Source organism: Hyalella azteca, unplaced genomic scaffold (assembly GCF_000764305.2).
Source record: "Hyalella azteca isolate HAZT.00-mixed unplaced genomic scaffold, Hazt_2.0.2 contig7668, whole genome shotgun sequence".
Classification (NCBI taxonomy): domain Eukaryota; kingdom Metazoa; phylum Arthropoda; class Malacostraca; order Amphipoda; family Hyalellidae; genus Hyalella; species Hyalella azteca.
Window position 1 is genome coordinate 38569 of NW_025937787.1, and position 24408 is coordinate 62976.

The 24408-nt window shown below is 40.1% G+C and overlaps 1 protein-coding gene across 1 annotated transcript in view; it reads left to right on the forward strand.

Moving 5' to 3' along the window:
- Positions 1–5574: 5574 nt before the first annotated feature.
- Positions 5575–24408, forward strand: part of LOC108677906 (F-box/LRR-repeat protein 16-like) — a 39710-nt gene continuing 20876 nt past the window's right edge. Inside the window, exon 1 of the mRNA XM_018166217.2 lies at positions 5575–6729. Within this exon, the coding sequence (XP_018021706.2) occupies positions 5730–6729 (1000 nt within the window). The 5' untranslated portion in view covers positions 5575–5729. The remainder of the gene's footprint in view (positions 6730–24408) is intronic.

Below are 24408 nucleotides of genomic sequence, written 5' to 3' on the forward strand. Positions count from 1 at the left end.
GCAGTCGTCTTGGTTCTTTCCAAGCTGAGAAACCGACTAATAATTACTGACCGCAGGGATCTACGACTTCTTTATAGTGATTTCCAGCCTGATGTTAAGAAGCTTATGTCCCTGCACCAAGCACATACATCCTTAAGAATGCATTAAGTGTGAGACAATGACGGTTACTGGTGGAATGTTTATTTACCATTCAATGCTGATGAAACAGTGAAAACTGCTAATGAATATATTTTTTTACTAAATTGAGTTTTATTTGTGAAATACACATTTGTGTTTAACCTTTCGCTATTCAAATTGAAGCATACCAAATATCATGAAAGAAGTGTTTGTTCCCATATGTGTTTGGGATGGGGGCGCTATAGGAATTCACTGGGGAGCCACGGGGGCTCTATCCTGCAAAAGTTTGGTAACCATCGTTTTAGACCATATTATGGAAGTTTGCCTCTGCGCCTAAGCTGCAACCTCCTGGGTGGTGCGGAATAGCAGCCTACATCCTAACCTAGCCTAGCGCGATTTTTGGGTTTTACATAGGTTTACAGTCATTCCAAGATCGATATAGATCATTTCCAGTAAAATAAAATTTTCCAATTTTTGCCAAATTTTCGCCGATTTTGCCGATTTTTGACAAATTAGAGCCTCGGGCGTGTCCCCCCCCTAAAACCCCCGGTTCCCCCATTGTCGTTTTCTATAGAAAATATCTAAAAAATCGGGGAAAAATCGGTACGGCCAAAAACGGATTTTAGATTCTTAATCTACACCCCAAAAAACATATACTTAAACAAACACCTTTTTTTGGATGCGCTTAATCTAAAGTAATACCCATACAATTTGCATTATGTAACAACGTAATCATTAAACTAACGCAGCATATCGCTATTTCATTGCAAACCAATTCCATTTTACCTCATTGCTGGCTAGATGCACGTTGCAGGTACTTGTGAAGCTTGACGATCAAGTTGCCGTGCGTGAAGGCGGGCGCGGGCACCTTTATTCTTCAATGACGGCGATGAGACGAGCGATTCCTCTTGCCTACTGTGTAATTCCTCTTGCCTGCGCCTCACCTGCAAAAGAGTTATGTCAATAACCACATAATACATAGTTTGACGTAGCATGTCAACATAATAATATCACACTTTTCACATTTACCTGAATGCTGGGTAGAAAACGAGATGGAAGTCGTCAGGCTTGAATTGAGCTTCATTTTTCTATCATAAATCAATACATGAAATAGAAAAAAAGTGCATTTAACAAATTTATTAGAAAAATATAAAAGTTATCTTGTACTGATAACTGAACATAATGTTTAATATATGCTTTGAATAAATATGTTGAATATAATAATGTTGAATATATGCTTTGGCCAAGATACTTTCTATACTCTTTCAAATGTTTACGTTTAACGTGGCGAACTAGATTAGAATAACTTTTTTCATCAAATTTGAGATTTACATTAGCAAATTTACAAAAGTTACATTTAGCATTGAATGAAACACGATCTACTGATTCTATTCTAGTAACATTTTTGAAGGCAAACTTAAGTATGGGATGAGTAGGGGTAGCCATGATGTACAGGCTACAGCAACAGCTTTAGTCTTTAGAAGAAGAGAGATGACCTGAGCCCTGAGGAGTGAGGAACAAACAAAGGAATGAAAGCATTAAGAATGAACATCTTTCATCTTTGTAAATGGAAATTGCCATGGCTGCCAGGCTGAAACTCAAAGTCAAAGAACAAATTTTCAATTAAAAACTAAGATTAATTAATTCCAAAAAGCACAATTGATTATCTTACTTAGTAAGACAGATTTAGTGACCAGAGTGGCAGGGCAAAGCCCAAACAGAATAATTGCCACAAATCCACAGACAACATTCAACAATGACCTTTGACCTCAATGACAATGAGTGATATATGTTGAGATTTAAAATTATGATGCAATTGAAAAACAGAAAAAGGATCAGGAAAATCAATTTAATCAAATAATCAAGCCTCATGCCATGCTGCCTTGAGACTTGAGAGGTGAGGCAAGATTAACAGGATCAGGAATACCAGAATTTCCAGAAAAATAAAAACGGGTAAGCTAAATAAAACATCAAACAAGATTCTGCAATAATGAAGATAATCAAGAGTTGAGAGTGGAAGCAAAATTAAGTATACATTATAATGATTATAATTAATATATTATATATTTCGGCAAGCGGGCCTGGGGGTTAGGGAGGATCTGGGACGCTAGTCGCCGACTCGCCGGGACTCGGCGTCGGCAGCGGCCAGGCGCCAGCCATTTAAAATTTAAATGGTAACAAAAATTAGCTCTATAATTTTACAATAATTCAAAATCCTTCTTCATATCGTTCTTATTAAATAAATGGGCAATGAAACTATGAAAGTGAAATGGATTCCTTTTTTTCACTTCACACGAAATGGCTAAGCCTTAGAGCCTTAGAGGGTCGCCATCTTTTTCATAGCTCTAATTTAAGTAAACGCCCTTGCCGCTGTCCGATGTCACGATGAAGCACGTCAAGTAGTGAAGCACCATCAGATCAAATCATCGAATCATCAATCGTAATTCGTAATTGCGACATTTTTGTTATGGAAATGAAAGAAATTCAAATTAATAATCAGTACTTACTGCAAATTCGGCAAGCCAACAAGAACAGTCGTAGTTTGTTCAACGAACAAAGGAAATAAGATGAGGTCATGAGGATGTCCAGTCGTAAGATGAGGATCTCCACAGGGTAGCGGAAAGCCAGCAACTTATCTTATTCAAACTCTCTGTCACGTCTTAAGCTTGTTGTGTAGAGAGAAATTTAAATATTTAATTATAATTATTTAGAATATAACTTATATTGTGAAAAATTGACATTCGTCCCTGGTCTCAGCGAACCCGACGTTTCGAATACAGAAGGCAGTTGGCTGCTGAGTGGTGACCAATCAGCGCTCACTCTGCTAATCAGCTGGCTATGTTTACATTAGGATTCCGACAGTCATGAACACATCGTCGTGAGGTGAGGTGTGACATGTGTTGCGGCGGTCCGACATTTTCGTTGCGGTGCAATTTACCAAAAGCTCATGTTCTTATATAATTACCATACAATGACACCATGGTTGTGATGAGACCATGGGGTCGAACTGTTGAGTTTAGACCATTACAACTTGCAAGAGGGGCCCAAGGGCCAAGGGCATGGGGCCTTGCAAAGGATTAAGACCGCCGCACGGCGGTGGACCGATAAGTACTCACAATAATTCCTTGCCACCATGGGCGGTAGCCGGTAGCCTCAAATCTCAATGATGCTGTCACTGTCAGGGTATGAGTTCTCAACAACAAAGGCTCCAGAAACTGCACCACCACAGTACCGTAAAATGGGGTAACTTAGACCACTTTTAAGGTGCCCGTCTCAAAATTAAGACTCTTTTCTATTTATTCACCGATTCAAAAATGTACTCACTCTATCACATACACACGTCCGTAGTCGACCGAACCGGAATCCCTCAACATTCATTGACTAAGTTGCTAGACTCAGCTACATTCTCACTCTTACAGAATAGAGAATACTGCTCAACTGCTCGTGCTCACTCACTGAGTCACTGCTCAGCACTCAGCAGTCGCTGACTCCTGCGCGAGACCTGCCAACTCCTGCGGAGACTCATAGTTTCATGCGTCCATGAATGAACACGGATGGACATGGATGAACTCATTGAGTTATGAGTTTTACTCAAGTTATAGCCTACATACCACCAAAAGCTGAAACTCATGCTTAATCAGCATTGATGCTTGTGACAAAGTAAGTAGCGAAGGTTTATTAGCGCACTTTCTCATTTATGGAAAAAAATGCACTATTGTGCTCGCCATGTCCGTCTGTCTGTCCGTCCTTCTTCTTCTTTTCGGGATGTCCACGCAGGGTAGACTTAAAGCCACAGGACAACCGCAAGGATGACCGTTGGGCCTGAGAGCTTGTGTAGTTATGACGCTAGAAGGACCCTTCACTAAATATACTCGTGGTATATATAGTAGTCCAAGATCAAGTAATATGTGATTTATAGGCGATTATTTACCGGTTAACTTTACGGAATCAAGGGCGATAGACACTAGAGATGTTTACTCGATGAACGCAGCTGACTCTCTCGTCTGTCCGTCCGTCCGTAACCTCAAGTTATCGTCGACGAGAAAATGCGCTCTCTGTCACTCAGTGCAATGAGTACTGACTACTGAGTTATATTTTATTAAATTAATGTTGGACTTGAGACTAAATACTATGTACACAATACTACACATTCGTGGTTAAAAAATCCTAAGCTCCTACTTACCTCGGTTTACTTCAGAAAAATCAGAAGTAAACCGAGCTGAGCGTACACACTACATGGTGCACATTGAATAAGTGACATAGTCTCTCTCAAAATTATAAATCATGCAATGAAGATAAATAATTCACTGAATCGCAGATTTTTGAGAGATATTAATTTTCTTGTAATGAAGCAAAGTAGCAAAATCTACGCTCCAACTAGTCCCAGATAGCTATTGCAGCGGACAGAAGTGCTTAAAATGACGAAAAAGACGATAATTTTCAAGGGCGGACGACAATATGACGTACATTTACGTGCGTCATATCCGTCAACGTAACAACCTAATTACGAGTTATGAGTAGCCTCTTCGTCAGCTCCGCGTCGACTGAGAATCTGAGATAAAGAATACGTGGTTTATTATAGGTCAATATTTTAAAATAAAAAAGTGTTCAGAATGAAATGTTAAGATACTTATTACTTATATATGTAAGTAACTGACATGCACGAATTATTGAATGCAGAGCTAAATTGTCTTTTATCTAAACTTTTATTTTGATAGACATATGTGCGCATACCAGTATGGAGAGGTTTGACATGGAAACTGTTGCATAGAAACAGCAAAGTAATCTGCTGGGGCCCAACCTCACGTTCCTGAACCATAGCCCATGGCTGAAATTCAACAATAAGTCAAATAATCTCAACCGTTCTCGTAATTACGTTAAAGTAGAAAATAAATTTTTAACAATTCGTGACTCGTCGCAACTAATGGCTCATGGTAACTATAGCTATTGGATGTGATTTGATTGACTACTGACACCTTGAGGCTTGAGTTGAGTCTCATGCCGTTTGGATCTCCAACAGTCTTTAAAGTATAAATGAACCGAGAAGTGCCCGAGTCACAAAAGTTAAATTAAATAGTCGGTGTGTCGCACGCAAGGATCTGAGTTGTGAAGGTATACATTGGAGTAATTAAAATATTATTTAAAAGAATGTTCCTTATTTTGCGCACCTGGCAAATAAGTGTTATTGCTCAATGAATAATTTGATTGACATCCATCAAATCTAAGTTTGTCGTTAGCTCTGCAGTGATCAATAATTATCACTTAAAGGGTAGCAGGTACGATAACTAACGAAATCAAGAAGCCTTGTTTAATAAGAATGAACATTGTTATAGAACTTTAAATAGTGACCATTTGAGCTGCAGATCACAACTCCATTGATACGATGACACCGCCGAGGGTCACGGCACTTCTCGTGGCCCTCTAGAGTCCAGACCCTCTCAGTATCCGTCTGGATGTTGTCAGGTGAGGTGCTTCCAGTTCAGCGTTCCAGTGGAGTTCAAGCTTTGTTAGTGCAAGAAACGATAACTGAAATAAGTGTAGTGCCTATTTTGTTTAACAACGTATAACACGAGCATTATTGTGCCGAGTATGAGGATAATTTCTTGAAGTGAATGTCCGTTGGAGCTCAGGAGGCAGTGGAGAGGGCGGGGGTGAGGCTGAGGGAGGCGGCAGGGAGAATGGGGTCCGTACGAAGGGGAGGTGTCATTGAAAAAGTTGCCAACGTTTTCTGCGGCAACAGCAATAACAGTGCAAATTCTCTCGGTAGCAGGAATGCAAAAGTGGAAAAAGGTGGACCTCCAGAAAAATCCGGTCGATTTCTATTGGGGAAAGTTCGAAGCAGCAATGGACTGACCTGCAGCAGCAGCACCCCTCACACCTCCCCACGACCAACTAGGAGAACCCCTCGGCTACAGCGTAAGCCACTCACTTGGGATGAGCTCATAAAAGATGAAAACTTCTTAAGTCGATTATTTCAGTACCTCTCAGGCAGCGAGCGCGCCGTAGCTGCACAAGTTTGCTTAAGATGGCGAACAGTTCTTTACCAGCCAAGTTACTGGCGTACTACCAGAGCAGTGCTTCACTGTAAGGAAGTAAGAGCCGACACTGAGGAACAGACCGTCGAGATGCGGCGCAAGTTTTACGTGTCTGTCCAGATGAGAGGCTTCGACTCGCTGGTTCTGGTCTGTGCCACCGACTCTGACCTCATGGACCTGGTGGCAAACTACGCCGTGAACCACACCAGAGCTCTGCGCTGCGTCGCCTTGCGTTGCTGCAGTGTTTCAGACAAAGGGCTGGAAGCCTTGCTAGAGCATCTGGGTGGCGTGTATCAGCTGGAGTTGCAGAGCTGTAATGAGCTTACCGAGGCCGGGCTGTGGGCAATTTTGCATCCTCGCATCGTGTCGCTGGCCGTGGCCGACTGCATAAATGTGGCAGATGAGGCCATTGGGGCCGTGGCGCAGCTGCTGCCTTCACTTTACGAGCTCAGCCTTCAGGCCTACCACGTCACCGACGCGGCGCTCGCGCTCTTCAGTCCCCGTCAAACGGCCTCCCTATCCATCCTCAGACTCCACTCATGCTGGGAGCTAACCAACCAAGCTGTGGTCAACATCGGTGAGTCTTGCGCCTGTGCAATGCGCATTTTTTCAATTCTCGATGTCACCGATATCATTGCTCTAGCAATAGGACAGGTTGGAGTTCTGATGAAAAATCTTTCAGTGTTGTATTGATAGTATCGTTTACTGTGATAGTCTGGATGTTTTTCTGAGGCTTTTAAAATGGTATAAAACGTCACAAATAAGTGAACCAGTATTTTCCATTGACACCTAATTTCTATCTTTGTTTTAGAGCACTAGTTCTTAATGTTTCAACTCCCCCTCTCCCTTGCAGAAAAGAAGGTTTTGTTTCATCATAGAAAACTTGCTAATAGCTTCATTCTTTGGGAAAGATGAATTTTAATTGTTACTTTGCACAACCTATAGTAATTTATTTGCCTCTTGCGACTGAGAGAACAAAAAAATGAATCAATCCCATTTCGTACGTTTGCGACATAGAACCTATGATGAAGTCGCTTGCGAAACTCACCCACTAATAATTTGATCGCATATAACAGACTAGAATCTGGATCGTTGAGTAATTCATATACAACAAGTCCAGAAAAAACGCACGACTCTCCAGGTCAACGTGACTTCTTCACTAAAAATAAAATATCCATCCAGATTTTTATATCAAGGCAGTCCTCGACCAAGTGCAATACCTCGAGGAATTACACTTGGCAGTCCTTGGCCAAGTGCAATACCTCGAGGTATTACACTTGGCAGTCCTCGACCAAATGCAATACCTCGAGGTATTACACTTGGCAGTCCTCGACCAAGTGCAATAGGGGAGGTGTTGTGTTGGCTGTGCTGCGTTACTGGGTGTTGGGGGAGGTGTTGTGTTGGCTGTGCTGCGTTACTGGGCGTTGGGGGAGGTGTTGTGTTGGTCGTGTCTGTTGTGGTTGTGCTGCGTTACTGGGTGTTGAGGGAGGTGTTGTGTTGGCTGTGTTGAAAAGCGGAAGCGTTGCCATAAAAGTGTAATAGTTCCAATGTGCAATCACGTGCAGTAGTTTCACAGAACGACAATCAATTTAACACTATGACGAAAAGCAAAAAACGCATTGGTTCAAAATTATCAGAATAAGCTTAAAAACCTGTGTGTTTTTTTCCAAAACTACAAGTGGTGTATCAAAGTTCCTAACATTTTTATTAAACTTTAAAGCTAGTCGCAAACTATCAAGCTATGCAACAATCCGTGGGGCATTGTTTCATTCACTCAATGAAGGTTATTTATCCCTTATTCTGCTGTTTTTATACACTACTATATGGAGCATATTATAGAAAAATATTTCTATCCGCGTTCAAAATCATTTTTCTGGAAGCACGGGGCTATAGAAACGTAAACACTAACGTTTGTATAGCAATGAATCCTAATTCAAGGCTTGTATGGCGTTACAATGTTCTTGAATGTTTTTTTTTATACGCAGCGGAGACGTTTGTCGCATTGCACTCGCTATTTGTTTCTGCAGGGATCGGGTAAAGTAACTTAAATATTTGGTGTGTTTTCCGTGGACTTTAGCAACATGAAGACGTTACACACGTTGACATAAAAAAATTAGTATTTAAATAAATTTTTTTAGTGATACAACATATTCATTAGATTTTCCACAGATAAGAATGCTTATTCCACAAGCGGAAAATATATGTATCTAAGCGATTCCACACAATTGAAAATATTTACCCCGTCGATTGGTTAAACACAGTTTCAGTCAAAGACTTTACGAATAGCTGAAATAAAATAAAACCTCATTTCTCAACTCTAAACATCTTGCATGACTGAGGCTGTAAGGCATGCCGAGGCAGGAATATATTTGAGAATAAGCTGCAGTTTGCGACGCCATTGAGAAGAATGTTGGCGGACTAAAGAGAGCGTTGACGCTGAGCCGCTTAGGTGGAGGCTACGATGTGAACGCTTGAAGCGCCTTCTTATGAGCCGAGCTCGGATTAAATGGATTTCCGGGCTTAGCTTGGGTACAAAGTTGACGCTTGAAATGCGTTGCTTCTAAGACTGAGCGGATAATTAAGTAGCAGTTCAGCCTTGACTGAGGAAAAAGTTGTAGTTTAGAAAGCGTTGCTTTCAAATTTATGTTATTGTCAAGTAGCAAGCCATCCATGAACTAAGAGGAAAGATGATGTTTTAAATGTACAGGGCTAGAATGTTGCGTTTGTTGTGTTCACCGCTGCCAAATGTCCTTCGTGCGTGGGAGAGTTCCTTCGTCACCGTAAATTCTCCGTGCGTGGGAGAGTTCCTTCGTCACCGTAAATCCTCCGTGCGTGGGAGGCAGTTGGCGGCGGGGCGGTGTCTGTACACCACGCATCAGGAGGCGGCGGTTGGCGGCGTGGCGGTGTCTGTACACCACACATCAGGAGGCGGCGGTTGGCGGCGTGGCGGTGTCTGTACACCACACATCAGGAGGCGGCGGTTGGTGGCGTGCCAAAGAAGGGAGCAGCTTCCAAGGCGAGGGGATGAGGGACGTCAGCCATTCACAGACAACAGAGGGAAGGGGGGGGGGAGTGAGGGTTGATGATGGACGGCAAAACAAGGCTCGCTCATTTCACAGATAACAGGCAAATCAAAAACTAAATTGTAGGTGGTTATGGGAGTAGAATGGACTGTTGTTGTTGTGGTAGAATGGACTGTTGACATATAGGCTGTTCAAGGAAGAGGGAAGGGATGACAGGATTTGTCTGGTTTAGCAAGTTTAGCAGGCTTGGTGGGGAGGATAGTAAAGAGAAGGGAAGGGGAGTTGGTGAAGTTCATGCTTGGATGCGGGGGCAGATGAATGGGTTGGGGAAGAGGGGGCTTGAGACCCTGACGCCGTCACGTCTCGTCTGATCGCCTCGACGTGACGCGCGGGGAGGACAGCTGAGTCAGCTGGGCCAGGCGAAAGCTGGGGCCCAGCGGTAGAGCCGTGCAGATGGCAGCTGGGGCCCAGCGGTAGAGCCGTGCAGATGGCAGCTGGGGCCCAGCGGTAGAGCCGTTCAGATGGCAGCTGGGGCCCAGCGGTAGAGCTGTGCAGATGGCAGCTGGGGCCCAGCGGTAGAGCCGTGCAGATGGCAGCTGGGGCCCAGCGGTAGAGCCGTGCAGATGGCAGCTGGGGTTCAATAACGGGCTCAGGAATAAAAATGCTCTTCAAGTCATTTACACTTCATAAGGACAATAACCAGCATATCGCCGTTCACGTATTAAATATCTTTCTCCTACATGGTAAACATGAATGGTCTGTTCATGCAAAGTTATAGATCCTGTGGAAGCTAGGTTCTGCTATCGTTAATTATTAGTTAATTCATTCATCACGATGACGGGAATGAAGCTACTTCTACTGCATTTACTTGTCAGATTTAATTTTAAGCTTGTGTTGTTACATCAATAGTTATTTCTGCGTTGATTTGTCGGTGTGAGTAACAGTTCGTTCATGATAAGCTGATGCAGGCAATTCATTTCCGAGACCTTCGAGGAATTGAACGCCAGTATTGATCCCGCAACTTAAAGACGTCAATGATTAATGAGTGCTGACACCGTTGCTCAGGCTTCGCACGTCGCATATGCGCCTCGATCGCATATGCACTCTGTGAGCCGAAGGCTTATCTTAAGCGCATAAATATCGGTAAAGTCTTCCCTATCTTCTCGTTAATATTCGAAGCAGAGAAGGCGACGATCATGAAAATGCAGCGAGAAAATCGATTCCCTGTACAGCGACAGGCTGCCACAAATTTATGGCCGTCGCTGTGGAGCCTCTATAATGGCTGCATCGCGCGCCTGGCTAACGTATTCGTACATACTGCATTGCAGTACTGGGCCCATATTTTCAAAAAACTGTTATGAGATCGTAAGTTCATCAGCCAATCATTGACGGCCTTTCAACCAAAATCCACCAATCATAGACAAGAAAATAGAGCGTAAGTACTTACGTTCACTGAGCGAGTTTTGAAAGTATAGGCCCAGATCCTGAGAGGATCGTACTACTTCTTAATTGTACGATCCTGAGAGGCGATTCCATAAGCTAGCATGATGTTGAAAAGTGTAAATGCCGATCTAATAATTGAATGGAAGTATTGAAAAATGGGAGGTGGAAAATGGAAATGAAAGAAAAAGCGAGTGGCAGTCGATCTGAAGGTATAATATAGGTAGATCAGCAACCTGCATCAATGAGTAACAACGGTCTCATATAGAAGATGATATAACGGCATAGCAGATAGCATAACGGGCATGGATATGTAATAGGTATTGAGATTGTACGACTCCTATGGAGAGCATTAGGCCAATGAGTGCTCTGATCGGTCTATGTATACGTGATTAAGCTTCTTTTGACGAGGGGCTGCTAAGCTGCTGGGTATTATTATTTTTCAAACAATTTTACTCACAGGGAAGCACATATTCACTATTTATTGGAAGAAGTATATTTTTTAAGTTAATTTTTACGCCAAATTATATATTCACTTGGCCATTGTTCGTGCTTCGTGGTTATCGGGCGTGGTGATGAATCTCAAATGAATACTGGAGAACATTCGACAAGAGAAGTAACAGTATACATGCTCTTCGTGACGTTGCCGCTGCGCAACTCCATTCAGGAGGAATATGCTTAAGAAGGAAATTGACTTATGGTGAAAGTTATAGAGTTTCAGTGCTAATTAATACACGTTTCAGGTTGCATGGGGACTTTCTTTATACGAGATTGAAAATTTTCCGAGTAAATTCCTGTTTTCCGATGAATTATAAGACACGAAATAAACACTATAGTGATCTGTCATTTCCCTTGAGAATCCAGTAATTGTTTAGTTTAATTTGCGTTATTTACAGCAAATATGCGTAATAACTGAGGCAAGAGGATTCACATGATTGTTTTATAAGATAAGATAATGACAGTTTAGTGCGGTTGTGAAGTCTCCGCTTGCGACACTCGCACGTTCTGTCGTCGAAACCCTGTCAAAATTGACGAGTTGGTAATTTACTCTGTTTAAAATTGACGCTCTTCTCCTTCGTATACTTCTTGGACTGACGGATGCAAAATTTATGTTAGTAGCTCAGAATTTTACGAGACAGCAAAACTTCACCTTGCCGTGAAGTCAACTGCACCTTGCCGTGAATTTTTGAGTTGGTGCTAACGGTGTATTGGTGCCGACCAGGGAGTCTGGGTTTGGTTCTTTGGAAAAGTTAACCGCACGCAAGAACAGCAGAGCTCTAATGAATAGGAAGGCATCTTGCTTCCGGACTGCACTGAATTAAGGCCAAACGCCGCGAACCAAAAGTCAGAACCTGTGAACCAGGAGGGGAAGAGTATAGTTACTGTGCACCAAGCACGGTACGCAGTGAACCAAACAACGTTCGCCGCGAACGTTACACGGTACAGCGTGGCCAAAACATAGTACACTGTGAACCAAACACGGCATAAAGTGAACCCCAATAGTACGTCACGAACCAAACACGGTACACTCCGGACCAAGCAATGCACATGCTAAACTCTACACAATATCAGGGAGTCATTAATTATTCACTCCAACCTCTATTATAAAATCCGTGGACCGCGACTTATGTTCATGAATGTCCGCTGATAGAAACTCCGTTTGATATTTTAAAAGACAAAAAATTTCTAGCAAACATTGATGAAGTCTATTTGACAAAGTCCTTGTATGACTATTTGAAACAAATAAAATATTCGGAACAAAGAATCTTTTGAAGCCTAAAAGTTTTTGTGCCATGAATCGTTTTATTGGCACGAGTGACGGCCAAGTTAAAGTCGTAACCTTTGACGTGACCGTCGCTCAAAGATCGACTGTTGCCTAAATTGGCTGTAGGCCACGACATTAAATAAAGCGTCTGCAGGGAATCGCTTTTTATAGGCCAACGACTGAGCTTTAAAGTCTTTGAAAGCAAGAACGTATGAGTCGCCAAAAGAACTAGCATGCCTTAAAAAATTCACATTTCTCCTCAAAATTGAGGTCGTGTTTGAGTTACGAAATACGAAGTGGTTAAAAATTTAAGACTGAAATACAATAATAAATTGGAAGATATTTATCCTAACACAGTGAAAATCATTGATAGTACGATTCTTTAAAATATTACCAATAACGATGCAAATTGATTTACATGAAAATTTTATAAAAATGTATTATATACAAGAGGAAGAAGACTCACATGTTAGGAGAAGAACTGTGATTCCGGACGAGTTAAATTTAACTGAAATGAATTTGATTTTAATTAAGATCGAAACATTGCAATCATTTCAGTAACTACTTGAGAATTGAGTTTTTTAGTCTATTTAATATTAAGTTAATGAACCTATTAAAAAAGTTCATGACGGAAACGAATTCGTTGAATCATTCAATGATTTAAAAAAATAGTAAATGCAATGATTAAATCTCAAGTCAACATAAAAAAATTGGAAAGCATGCTCATTAGGAATTAATAATACTAATTTAATTTTTCACGATGAAGATCAAAAGATGTTTTCTAAATGACGGCAACAAATTCATCCAATGATTGTTTTCTTGCAATTACGATGCCTGGCAGATAACAGTCACATTTTTCTGAGCTCCCAATGTTAAGTTTGAAGGTGCATGAATTATTTAATTTGTTATCGTAAAACGCTTTCTAATATGAAAAAATAAAGGTTATACAGTATCTTCGTCTTTTTCTGAAGAACTTTTCTCTCAAGATCGATGATACTCAAGAAGAACTTTTCTCTCAAGATCGATCCCTTAGTTCCACAGATCTGAAATCAGAGTTTCAAACTTCAGCAATATTGTTCCATAAATTTATGGCCGTTTGACAACGAAGCCATTCTAAAAAAAAACGCTTCCCATATTTTTCGCGAGCAAACTCTTCAAAAATTGTCGGAATCTGAAGCGAGACCAGAAAATGGAAGCACGGCAACTTTATTCTGCGTTTTGCGATCATTGGCTGAACGATGTGTTCTAGTTAGTTTAAACAAGTGAAAAAGATTCAGTGCTTTTTCTTGGATTGGAAATATTTTTTACTTTTTTATGACCTTAAATTAAACGAGTTCATTCTTAGGTAGAAAAATAATTAAATAAGCTGGAAAATCTATCGCGTCTGTGAGAGATGTTGATGACCTTCTTATATTACTGGTGGACAACTAATTCCTCAAAATTACACGCTTGTGACGGTCTCTGTGACTTGATTATTCATGACGGCCATTACGAGACAGAAAACTCAACGCTCATTATAATGCATCGCCAGTGAACTTTAAAGTGCAGCAGGTTATGAATAGATTGCAAATTGCGACTTCTCGAAGAAATGTAATGGGATATATTACGTATGTATGGATCAATTTAATGCTTCCAGTGTACTGACATAAATAGACATTAGACCATAATTTGTGGAAGCATTTTGACGATAGTATGGCACTGTATATTCATTTACATACCCTTAGATTTTGGCTATTGTCGAAAACTAGTGAAATCTTTATAGGTCTTCACTACCAGTTCTATACAGGTACTCGAACTGTAAACACGTCATCATGCCGCATGCATCACACGCCATCATGCCGCATGCATCACACGCCATCATGCCGCATGCATCACACGTCATCATGCCGCATGCATGCATCACACCCTAAAGGGGAGAGTGCAGCGTGATGTTCAAACCCAGTAGCTGCAGCAGCGGCAGCTACAGTAGCTGCAGCTACAATAGCTGCAGCTGAATGTGTGCCATAATTCTTCAGTTACACGCTGGAATATACGTTAGTGTTATATTTCCTCCAGATTTTCCAGGGCATTAAAAAATACTGTAATGTAGCCATGACAGTCGAGAATCAAACGAAGTTTAATTAAAAAAGTCGTTTGACCGCAAGTCCATATACTCGGATGGCTTCTCAAGTGATGTTAGGTAGTTTTTATATGGAGGCGTATTTAAGAAATATGAGTAATATTGCAACTTGATGATTGTAAATACAGTAGACATCTAAACCTAAAATGAACGGCAATCCACTAAGGTAAAATTACTACGAGTTTGGTAGTAAGAATGTCGATCATTGCGACGAGAGACGTCATATATATATATATATGCAAGTTTGATTGAAGACCAGAGCATGCTTTTTATTAATAATCTTCTTGTTCGTTTTTTCTATGAGTCGAACTAAATTTCTTGCTGGCGTCGGGAGATCGAAAAGCAGGTTTCCGAATGACATTTTAATAGTTTATTTAGAAAAAAAATTAATTAAAGTCCGGTAAAGTGGAACTATAACTATATATATATATATATATATATATATATAAACTGCTCAACCTGGCGTTGCTCAGGATATACTGTATGTCTGACATTTGGCTATCCTGCTCTCCCTAATCTCATTCTTTTTAATCTCATTTCCTTCGATCTAATTTTATCTGATCCTCTTTCTCTTTATTTCGTAATCTCTAATACTGTTCAATTCAACTGTATTAATGTTACAATGCAAATAAATTAATTTAAGTTAACGAAATTTAGGTTCAGGCAACATACTGACACGAGAAGTATTGTCTATGCGTCATTAAATAACCATATATGTATGTTATAATACACTCTAACTAAAGTTCACAAATATGTAATAGATTCGTCCACTATGTAGTTTAGATGTTCAGCCATGCTGTTCATAGCATAAGTAAGAGACTTCTGTTAAGCCTTCAAAATTTTATTCTAACCAATCTAAAAGCTGTTAAAATATTGCAGTATCAGAAGTTGTTTGTTACAACTTACAAGATGAATGCTGTTTCGAGAAATTTGGATAATATGTATCTGATTTTATAATTTTTAACGTTTCCACTGCATTAATGATAAGAATATGACTCAATTACGTATCTATATGATCCAAGGGTTACAATAATTTTGTGAAATCAAGTTAATAAGCTTTTGCTCCAATAAAAACATTGTTGGTGTATTGCATGTAAATTTTTGCAGCGAGAAGGTGTGTCTTACTCCGAAAATGTTATATTACTACAAGTTTACCGGAACCAGATTAAGCTTCTAGGTGCTGCTTGTGTTGCACCTAGAAAGCTTTAACATTGAGGGTTTTGCACATTGAGGGTCTCGGTTGCTTTAAACCTGCTAAATATGGGATTTAAATGAATAGACATGCATCTTGCGATTCATTACTTCAAGCGTGAAAAACATCTCACTTTCCCGTACAAGGTTTGGCGATCCGCATTCACGTTAGAGACGAGGCGCAGCCGGTGCAGCCGAGGAGAGCGGAAATTGTGTTGAGTTCTCCGCACTGTTTTCTCTGGTGATCTCCAGTGCGGCATTCGGAGCTGTCAATTTAGCATCACAAGACGAGCAGAGCCCTTATTTTGGGCAGCGTTTTTTGTCCTTCGCTGCAGACTGACTTTATGCTGGCTATTCAGTTGGGATTTATGTCGATAAAGAATATGCTGTAAATATGCATGTAAAAAATATGTATCCGTGAGTTTGGAATCAGTAGTTGATTGTGTAGACCAACAACATGATAGTTGTTTAGGTACATTGTCAGTAGTTAAGTTTCATTAGAATCATAAATTCATCATTACAAGGGAAAATATTTTTTTGCAAGTGTATGACTTTGAATTGAGGATTCCCCACAGCAGCAGTCTATATAGATCCCAACTGACAAGATGCCAATTGTAGCCACCATTTATAAACCGCAAATTTGAGGAAAAGCCTGAGGGAAAAGAGTTACGTGTTGGTGTTTATTTCTGGAAACTTTATCGCAAACGCCCACTTTTGCGAGATGGCTGAGATGCTAAACTTAATGAGGCTGAGATAATTCTTCAGTTTGTTAAGCCCGTCCTAATTTATAGGAAAAAAATTATCATTATTTCAATTTTTTTTAAAGTCGCATTGCTTTTCAGTGACAATTTTTATAGCCAATGTATTTAATATTAATAGAATAGTCTGAATAGAAGTGTCGGCGCTGAAGATATAGGCCCATGCCCTGCGGTCGATTCTTGCAAATTTCATGACTTGATTCATAGGAGAAATAAAACCGGCCATTTGGCTAGGTCTTTTCGTAACCGATGTTATTGTAATAGAATATTTTTTATTACAGAAGACGTCGGTAGACGTCGATTTCATTTTTTTTAAGATCATAGATCTTAATATTTATTGTTCTGATATTTCTGATATTATATTTTTTTTTGATATTATTCTATTTTTCCATATTTTTTCTATGGAAATATATTTATATAGAAAATAAAATGTATAAATATATATAGAAATTTCTTCTATATTTTTTTCTGATATATTTCATCTATATTTCTTTTTCTGATATTATTCTTTGTAACAATTGTTCATTTAAGTGTACCAGTTACTACGAGCCTTTGGCTTTTTAATTTGAATTTGATATCATGCCGTTTCCGTGAAAGCTACGAAGAGTTCTTAGCATTTGCTCCCATGTCATTCTAAATCTGTGTCATTAATTCTGTTCTGATTTTCATCCAAAAGAAGTGTGTGGCTTTGTATGCTTTTTTACTGTGAATATTCAAGGACTTTGCCGGAATAAAACCTGCCCGAAAAAGCCGACAATTTTTTCCTGCCTCTGACCTGTCAGAATATAGTCTTTATTTTCGATTGGCAAAGAAAGCTTTGCCTCGTTTCGTGGCTCTCGGGCAAATTCTCTATGTATTCTGCAAGATAAAAACGGAACAAAAACTAAACTTTCCGGCTGAAATTTCCGTGGGTGGGTTTGCATTTCTGCATTCCTTTCGACCAGATCTTGGCTAAAATATTATCGCGCCGTTTAACTAATTATTTTTAGCGCCGTTTTTAACTAATTTCTTTTTTGAGGAGTATTAATACCTCAACATTCAAAAACCCATTTGTTATTAAATCAAGTTGATTCTGTACGCATCGAGTTAATAAAAAAATAATCTAGACAGGCTACATCAAGATGAGTTGTATTTTTCAAAACTACACAGTCATGCAAAATCAGTTCTTGGAATTTCAACAACAGTTTTCAGCAACGTAATGTTTATGAAAAAACGTGGTGCTTAACTCTTTAGAAAATTTTTTCCAACGTAAACTTTTTTTTAACGTAAATTTTCAAAATATTCATAGCACCCGATTTGCTATAAAACATTATCGCTTCATTCCTATCACGACTTTGCACTAAGCTTAGACATCATTAACGTACACATGTAGAGCCAGCATCATCACACGGTTCTACATGCACCAATTATTTGCGTACATTTATTGTGGATTCAACTTAGTTTCTCAACATAGAGAGATAACAGGGAAAGATTTTCATTCACTGATCTACTAATACTTAATTTTGACGATCCGTCATTGAGCCTTTCTATGGAATTTAGGGCTTGTGTCAAATAAAGAAGGCATCAAATCGACTTCTCGGGATTAGTCTGGAAGTTTTGATTGCATCGTATCCACTCTCGGCTCACAGCGGCAAACCATTCGTTCCGACGCGCCTTTCGTGGAACGGTCGGCGACAAGCCCATCGCTTGTCGCCGCGACAAATCCCATTTTCTCTCCGATGCATCATTCCTGAAGCAGTCGGTGACTAACCCTTTGTCCCGACGCATCATTCCTGAAGCAGTCGGTGACTAACCCTTTGTCCCGACTCATCATTCGTGATGCGGTCGGCGACAAGATCTTCGTCCCGACGCACCATTCGGGATGCGGTCAGCGGCAAACCCTACATCCCGACGCATCATTCGTCGAGCGGCCGGCGACAACCCTTTGTCCCGACGCATCATATTTGCCCGGCGCTCTTGCAAAAATGTCCTCTGGTCGCGAAGAATATTGCATTGTAGGAGATAAGTTCTGTTAACTAAAATTGTAGCCACATCGTTGCTAAAAAATGATGTAAATGTTTGTGCCTTTTCGTTGCGAGGAACTGATTTTCTTTACCATTCGATTTTGTCGCTCCCGTTTTATTACGGATTGATGATTTTGTTTCAGTTCTTGCTTGAGATTGATATTTATACTGGAGTCTCCTTAGCAATTTGTTGTTATTTTAGCAATATCTTTTGAAATTTTACGTTCCGTCTTTTTTTCTTCAATTGATATTATTTTTCTTTTCTATTTTCTATATTTCTATTTATTCATTTTTTTCACTAATAAGTGTTCTTGCTGCAATTCTTGTCAGGTATTCAGGTTTTGACCCTTCTTTAGCTGCGAATTTACGTGGATGACGCTTTTTGTTAAGAATTGACGACTTTACAGACACGATTTTTGATGCTGTTCTTTCCACTGATATGATGCCAATGCTGCAATTTTCACATCAAATTGGCATTAGTGCTGCTATTTTCACATAATTAGATGTTTTTTTGGCAGCTCCTGTCAAGATAAGATCCTTTTGTTGATGTTTTCGCCATAATTAGCTTTGGCTGCTTCTATTTCAGTTACAAAATTCATGCTCTCGCTGCACTGGAATTTATGATGCCTAGTTAAAGTTCTTGTTGCTATACTCACTACCAAATAATTTCTTACCGGCAATTCTTGCCATCGATTGATGTTCTTGCTACCAGATGATGCTCTTGCAGATATTATTGCTACCAATCGCTGCTCTTGCCGTCTTTCGCTCAGTAATACCCGGTGATTCACGGAAACTTTCTTTCACGCCAAATATTCATTTCTTTCTTTTAGTATTTTACGCCAAGCAGCAAGATGCCTCTGGAAAAGGACGGAAAGTATTTCATATGAGAGGCAAGCTCATGAAGTTTTGTGTCCCGTCTAGTCAGTTAGCACCATTTATTGGACAGGTGAGCAGCGTGCGTTTGCTGCCGAGGCGCACTTTTCTAATGGCCGTTTTGCAGAGTTGTCTCCGTCAGAGACAGTATTTAGCAGAGCGCCTCGTTTCCTTGAGAGGTGAGATTCATTGGCCGGCCTTCTCTCCTGATTCGGCTCCGTGTGATTTTTTATGGGGTTATAACATAACATAACATAGTGATGTCGGCTCTGAAGTGTAGGCCTGATGTGGCCTGTCGCCGATTCTTTTCCATTTCGTGCCTTGTTCATAGATCTAAACTCGTGTCATTTGACCGGATCTTTTCATGACTGGCGATAAATTATATTAAATCAATTGTTTACAATGACCGTCCAAGGACCCTACCTCATTCGAAGAATAATATATATACGCCAAGCCATCGCTAAAGTACCCGTCAGTATGCTTCAGCGAGTTGAACGGAATTAAAAAAATTGACCAACTGAATGTATTGACAATGAGGGGCCGTCATCTGGACGATGTCACCTCTAAAACCAAGTCAGGCAAAAATTCAGGTAATGTCTTTTTCAAGAACATTTATATTGTATTGATATCTTTTTATTGATCTTTAAAAATCAGGCTTTATTTTTTATTAAGCGTTCAAATCAGGAAGTTTCTGCGAATCACCCTGTATTTGCCATGAGTCACATGAAAAAAGTAGGCCTGGATTCTCGCGGCTGCGAGTGACAGCCGGCAGAGCTGCGCTTATTAGGAGGCGGTTTCCAGTTTCTCGCAGGATCTAAATGGGGGGGGGGGGGAATTTTTACCTGAATATTCATATTCAGGATGAAAATAAAACCTGCTTGTTTCAGAATCTTGCATGCAGTAATCACCTCGTATTACTAGTGTACTATTCAATGAGAGTTAATCGTCACTGAAGAAAATATTTACTGCTTTGTGTGACGCTGTGTTGTTTCCTTATTTTGAATTATTTTCGTATGCATTTGGGAAATATTTACTGTAATATTACTCTGCTAGCATGTTTGTTTTCATAGTAACTTCGGGTTATCAAGTTATTTTTAACCAAGTTACTATTAATGATCTTATCCACGTTTAACTAATGATAAGATTCTGCGCGAGACCGTCGCGCGGCTCCTAACTTCCAGCACTTTCTTCGCGGAGTAATTTAAGTCTCATAACTTTTTCTCGGGGCTTTCTAACTTTGCAAACTTTTAGTGCAAGTTTGGCGACATGGCATTGTTTATTATTACTAATTATTAGGGGTTTGCAGTGATCTTGTACTGATTCCAACATATGGAGTCAAAAAGTTTATTATTTTAGTTTATTATTATTTTCATGCAGTTCAATCTCGACCCTAGTTCAATCCTCGACCCTAGTTCAATCTCGACAATCACCTAGTAAATCTCGATTATGTTAAATGCCTTGAAAATATTCTTCAATTATGTCTTTCTATACAAAAAAGATACGTGATGTAATTCTACATTCAATTTTAGTTCAGTTCGAACGTGAATGTCTACAAGAGCCCTGCATATCGCGCCCTCATGCACAGAATTATTGATGGGCAGTGCGTGCATATGGCGGCCTATATGAGTTCCTTTGACTTTTTCATTGGTAAAATTCTAAGCAATGCCGCTCTGTTTAACTTACAGTTTAAAATACTGCATAAATACAAATGATGATTAATGATTTGGCATAATATGCTATTGATTAATCTTAAATGTTTTGAGCGGAGGGTTATTCGTCAATGGAAATAATCGAAGTATTATTGATGACTCGGCACTCAACTTGAGAAGGAACATTTGTGCCAGCACCGTAAATGGAGCGTTCAGGACCCTGGGAGCTCCTGTGATGAAAAGCCGCTCACAAAGACGCGGTTCAAGCTAGCCGAAGTGGCCGCAGTGACGCAGACATAACAGACCGCAGGACGACACAACACGTCACGCCAGGGGCCGCAGTGACGCAGACATAAAAGACTGCAGGACGACGCTACATGTCACGCCAGTGGCCGCAGTGACGCAGACATAACAGACCGCAGGACGACAACACTACATGTCACGCCAGTGGCCGCAGTGACGCAGACATAACAGACCGCAGGATGGTGCTGGCGGTGGCTGTAGCTTTCTTGGCTCGTGTCCCTGAATTTTTCAAACATCCGCAAATCTGACAGCGGCTGGAAATGTTCAGAAACCGGAATTCAAGAAGTACAAAACGACGGAAGGCAGGCGATATTCAGAACACGGAAGGCATAAATTATTCGGAAATTCCGAGGTTGGTTAAAGTTATAAGGGAACACTGTGGCAGGAAACGTTAAATGAGAGCAACTTGAGCAAACAGTATGACGGGAAATATCAAAGAATATTAAGAGAAGAATTATTGCGATCATATTAAGAACGGTCAGGAAATATATATCATCGTAATCTGCTCAGCAGATGTGCATTAATTCGTCCTTCGGGGCGATGACGTAACGTGAATACCTTTGGGCAGTTCAACTGATTCAAAAACCTAATTGTTTGAAATTAACAGGATACCATAATGTTTAAACAGGTGATACCTTTACATTTACATGGAGGCCGCCTAGATTTACTCAGCCAGCTTATTCAACTTTGATTCATTTCTCTTCCGCGTCACTGCCATTACGTTCATTTCAACATGAATTACTGACTATCGATTCTGGAATGTTCATGAATATTTGAATTGACATTTCTACGTATGAAGCATGCGTTTATAAACTTTAAATGATCTTTTTTATCGAGCGAGAAATCTTTGGTAAACTTGAAATTAGGCAAATTCTTCAGAATTCGTGAATTGCCATGTTATAACTCTTTACGCGGTGATACGCGAGTTCAAAGGGGTCCCACGGAGGATTCACTGAGTTAAAATGAGATGCTTAAAGCGGTCTCAGCGCTTATTAGGCCGTAGGCCTGTCGTTAATTCTTAACATCGCAGAACATCCACAGCTTGTTGCGGTTTCGAACTCGCAATTCACTGCTTCAAATTTTCGTTGCTTAACCGCCCGGCCTCCTTGCCGATTCTGACTAGAAACTGGCGCACAGAGCTAGGATCGAACCCGCGCCTCTCTGCTCCAATCTTGGTACTCTGAACTTTAACCACAGGGCCACCCTGCCCATGTTAATCAGGTCCTACAATAACCGTGCGGATGTTGCTGTCAGTATTGTAACTATGTGACTGTGGCCATGTGTTTTTGTCGCACGTGTCAAATAATAATCGAAAATGAAAGCGCCTATTGTTAAGTAAATTTGAAAATATTAGGACTTTCACTCTCATAATACAGTGTACATATACATTCTTTTTTGGGACAAGATTAATTTTTCTGTCATATAATAAAGATCATTAGGCAACTTTATTTTCTTGGCATATCATCTTGCCAGATCTTCGTGAAGGAATCAGTATCGTAAATCTCCTGGCTAATCATCACAAGGCAGTTCAAAATTCAGTCCAGCCAATCGCAAACACCGCAATCACCACCGTTATTGATTGTGATTGTCAAGAACCGGAGCTCAAGTCTTTGATATTGACGAATAAGAACCCGTGTCTCCATAGTGAGAACTTTCCTCTGAAGAATTGAATTGCAAGTTGAGACCTCGGCACAAATGGGGCAGACTATCACTTGAAGCGAGGTGTAGTATATTTTTATCTCTTGAAGCGCGGTGTATTATATTTTTATCTCTTGAAGCGCGTTGTAGTATATTTTTATCTCATGAAGCGCGGTGTAGTATATTTTTATCTCTTGAAGCGCGGTGTATTATATTTTTATCTCTTGAAGCGCGGTGTAGTATATTTTTATCTCTTGAAGCGCGTTGTAGTATATTTTTATCCCTTAAAGCGAGTTGTAGTATATTTTTATCCCTTGAAGCGCGGTGTAGTATATTTTTATCTCTTGAAGCGCGTTGTAGTATATTTTTATCCCTTAAAGCGCGGTGTAGTATATTTTTATCTCTTGAAGCGCGATCTAGTATATTTTTATCCCTTGAAGCGCGGTGTGGTATATTTTTATCTCTTGAAGCGCGGTGTGGTATATTTTTATCTCTTGAAGCGCCGTGTAGAATATTCTTAGTAAGTAATAGCCTAGGTTATTCTTTAGCGTTCATGCCAACACTGAAATAGTAGCGCAAATTTTCAATAATTTCTGCTGTACATTGAAGTTTATGTCATAAATTTATTTAACTCTATTATGTTCATAATATTGATTTTTCCGGAATTACCCCAAGCCAACGTTGTATATTATAGTGACTAACAGCAATTCGAGAACCCCAGAATCTTGAATCTTGACATCCGAAATCCCCTATCCTGAATCCTGACACCCTGAATCCTGTAATTCTGAATTCCGCCATCCTGAATCCCGTTATACCGAGTGCCGAAATTCCGTATTCCGTCATCCTGTATCCCGTCATCTGAATCTTGTCATACTGACTCTAATAATCGTAAATCCCGTCATCTCAAATCCAGAAATCCTGAATCCAGTCATCCTGAATCACTTCATCCGGAATGCCGTCGTCTTGAAAACCATCATCCTGAATCGAATCATCCAGAATCCCAACATCTGGACTCTAGTTAATTATATTGAAAATCATTGACGGTTGTCGAAAAATAATGTCCTAACCGTCATTTAGCACGGAACTCTCACTCCACTCCTAGTTGATCGTAAAGAAAACTTGAATTTTAATTTTATTTTTCAGCAAATGTGCATGTACCAGATAAATTATTCACACTTGAATTTTCAATTCAACCTTACGTATTTCCCCAACTTGCTATGCCTTATTATTCTTCCGCTGAGAATAGTAGTTCAGATCCAGGTAATAATCCTACGTTATATTTATAAGCAGAATACGCGCTCGAACAGCAGAGTAGGCGCCAAACACGCAAATAAAGCCTCGCAAATATTTAATATGTTAACATTTTTTGTGTGTTTTCGACTACTGGAATTGAACATCACGCTGTCAGGGGCGCGTCGTAAATACCACTGTTATTCAGTTGGCAGACCAACCATGTTTTTTGCCCACAACGATCGTCACTCCGGCATCCGCTAT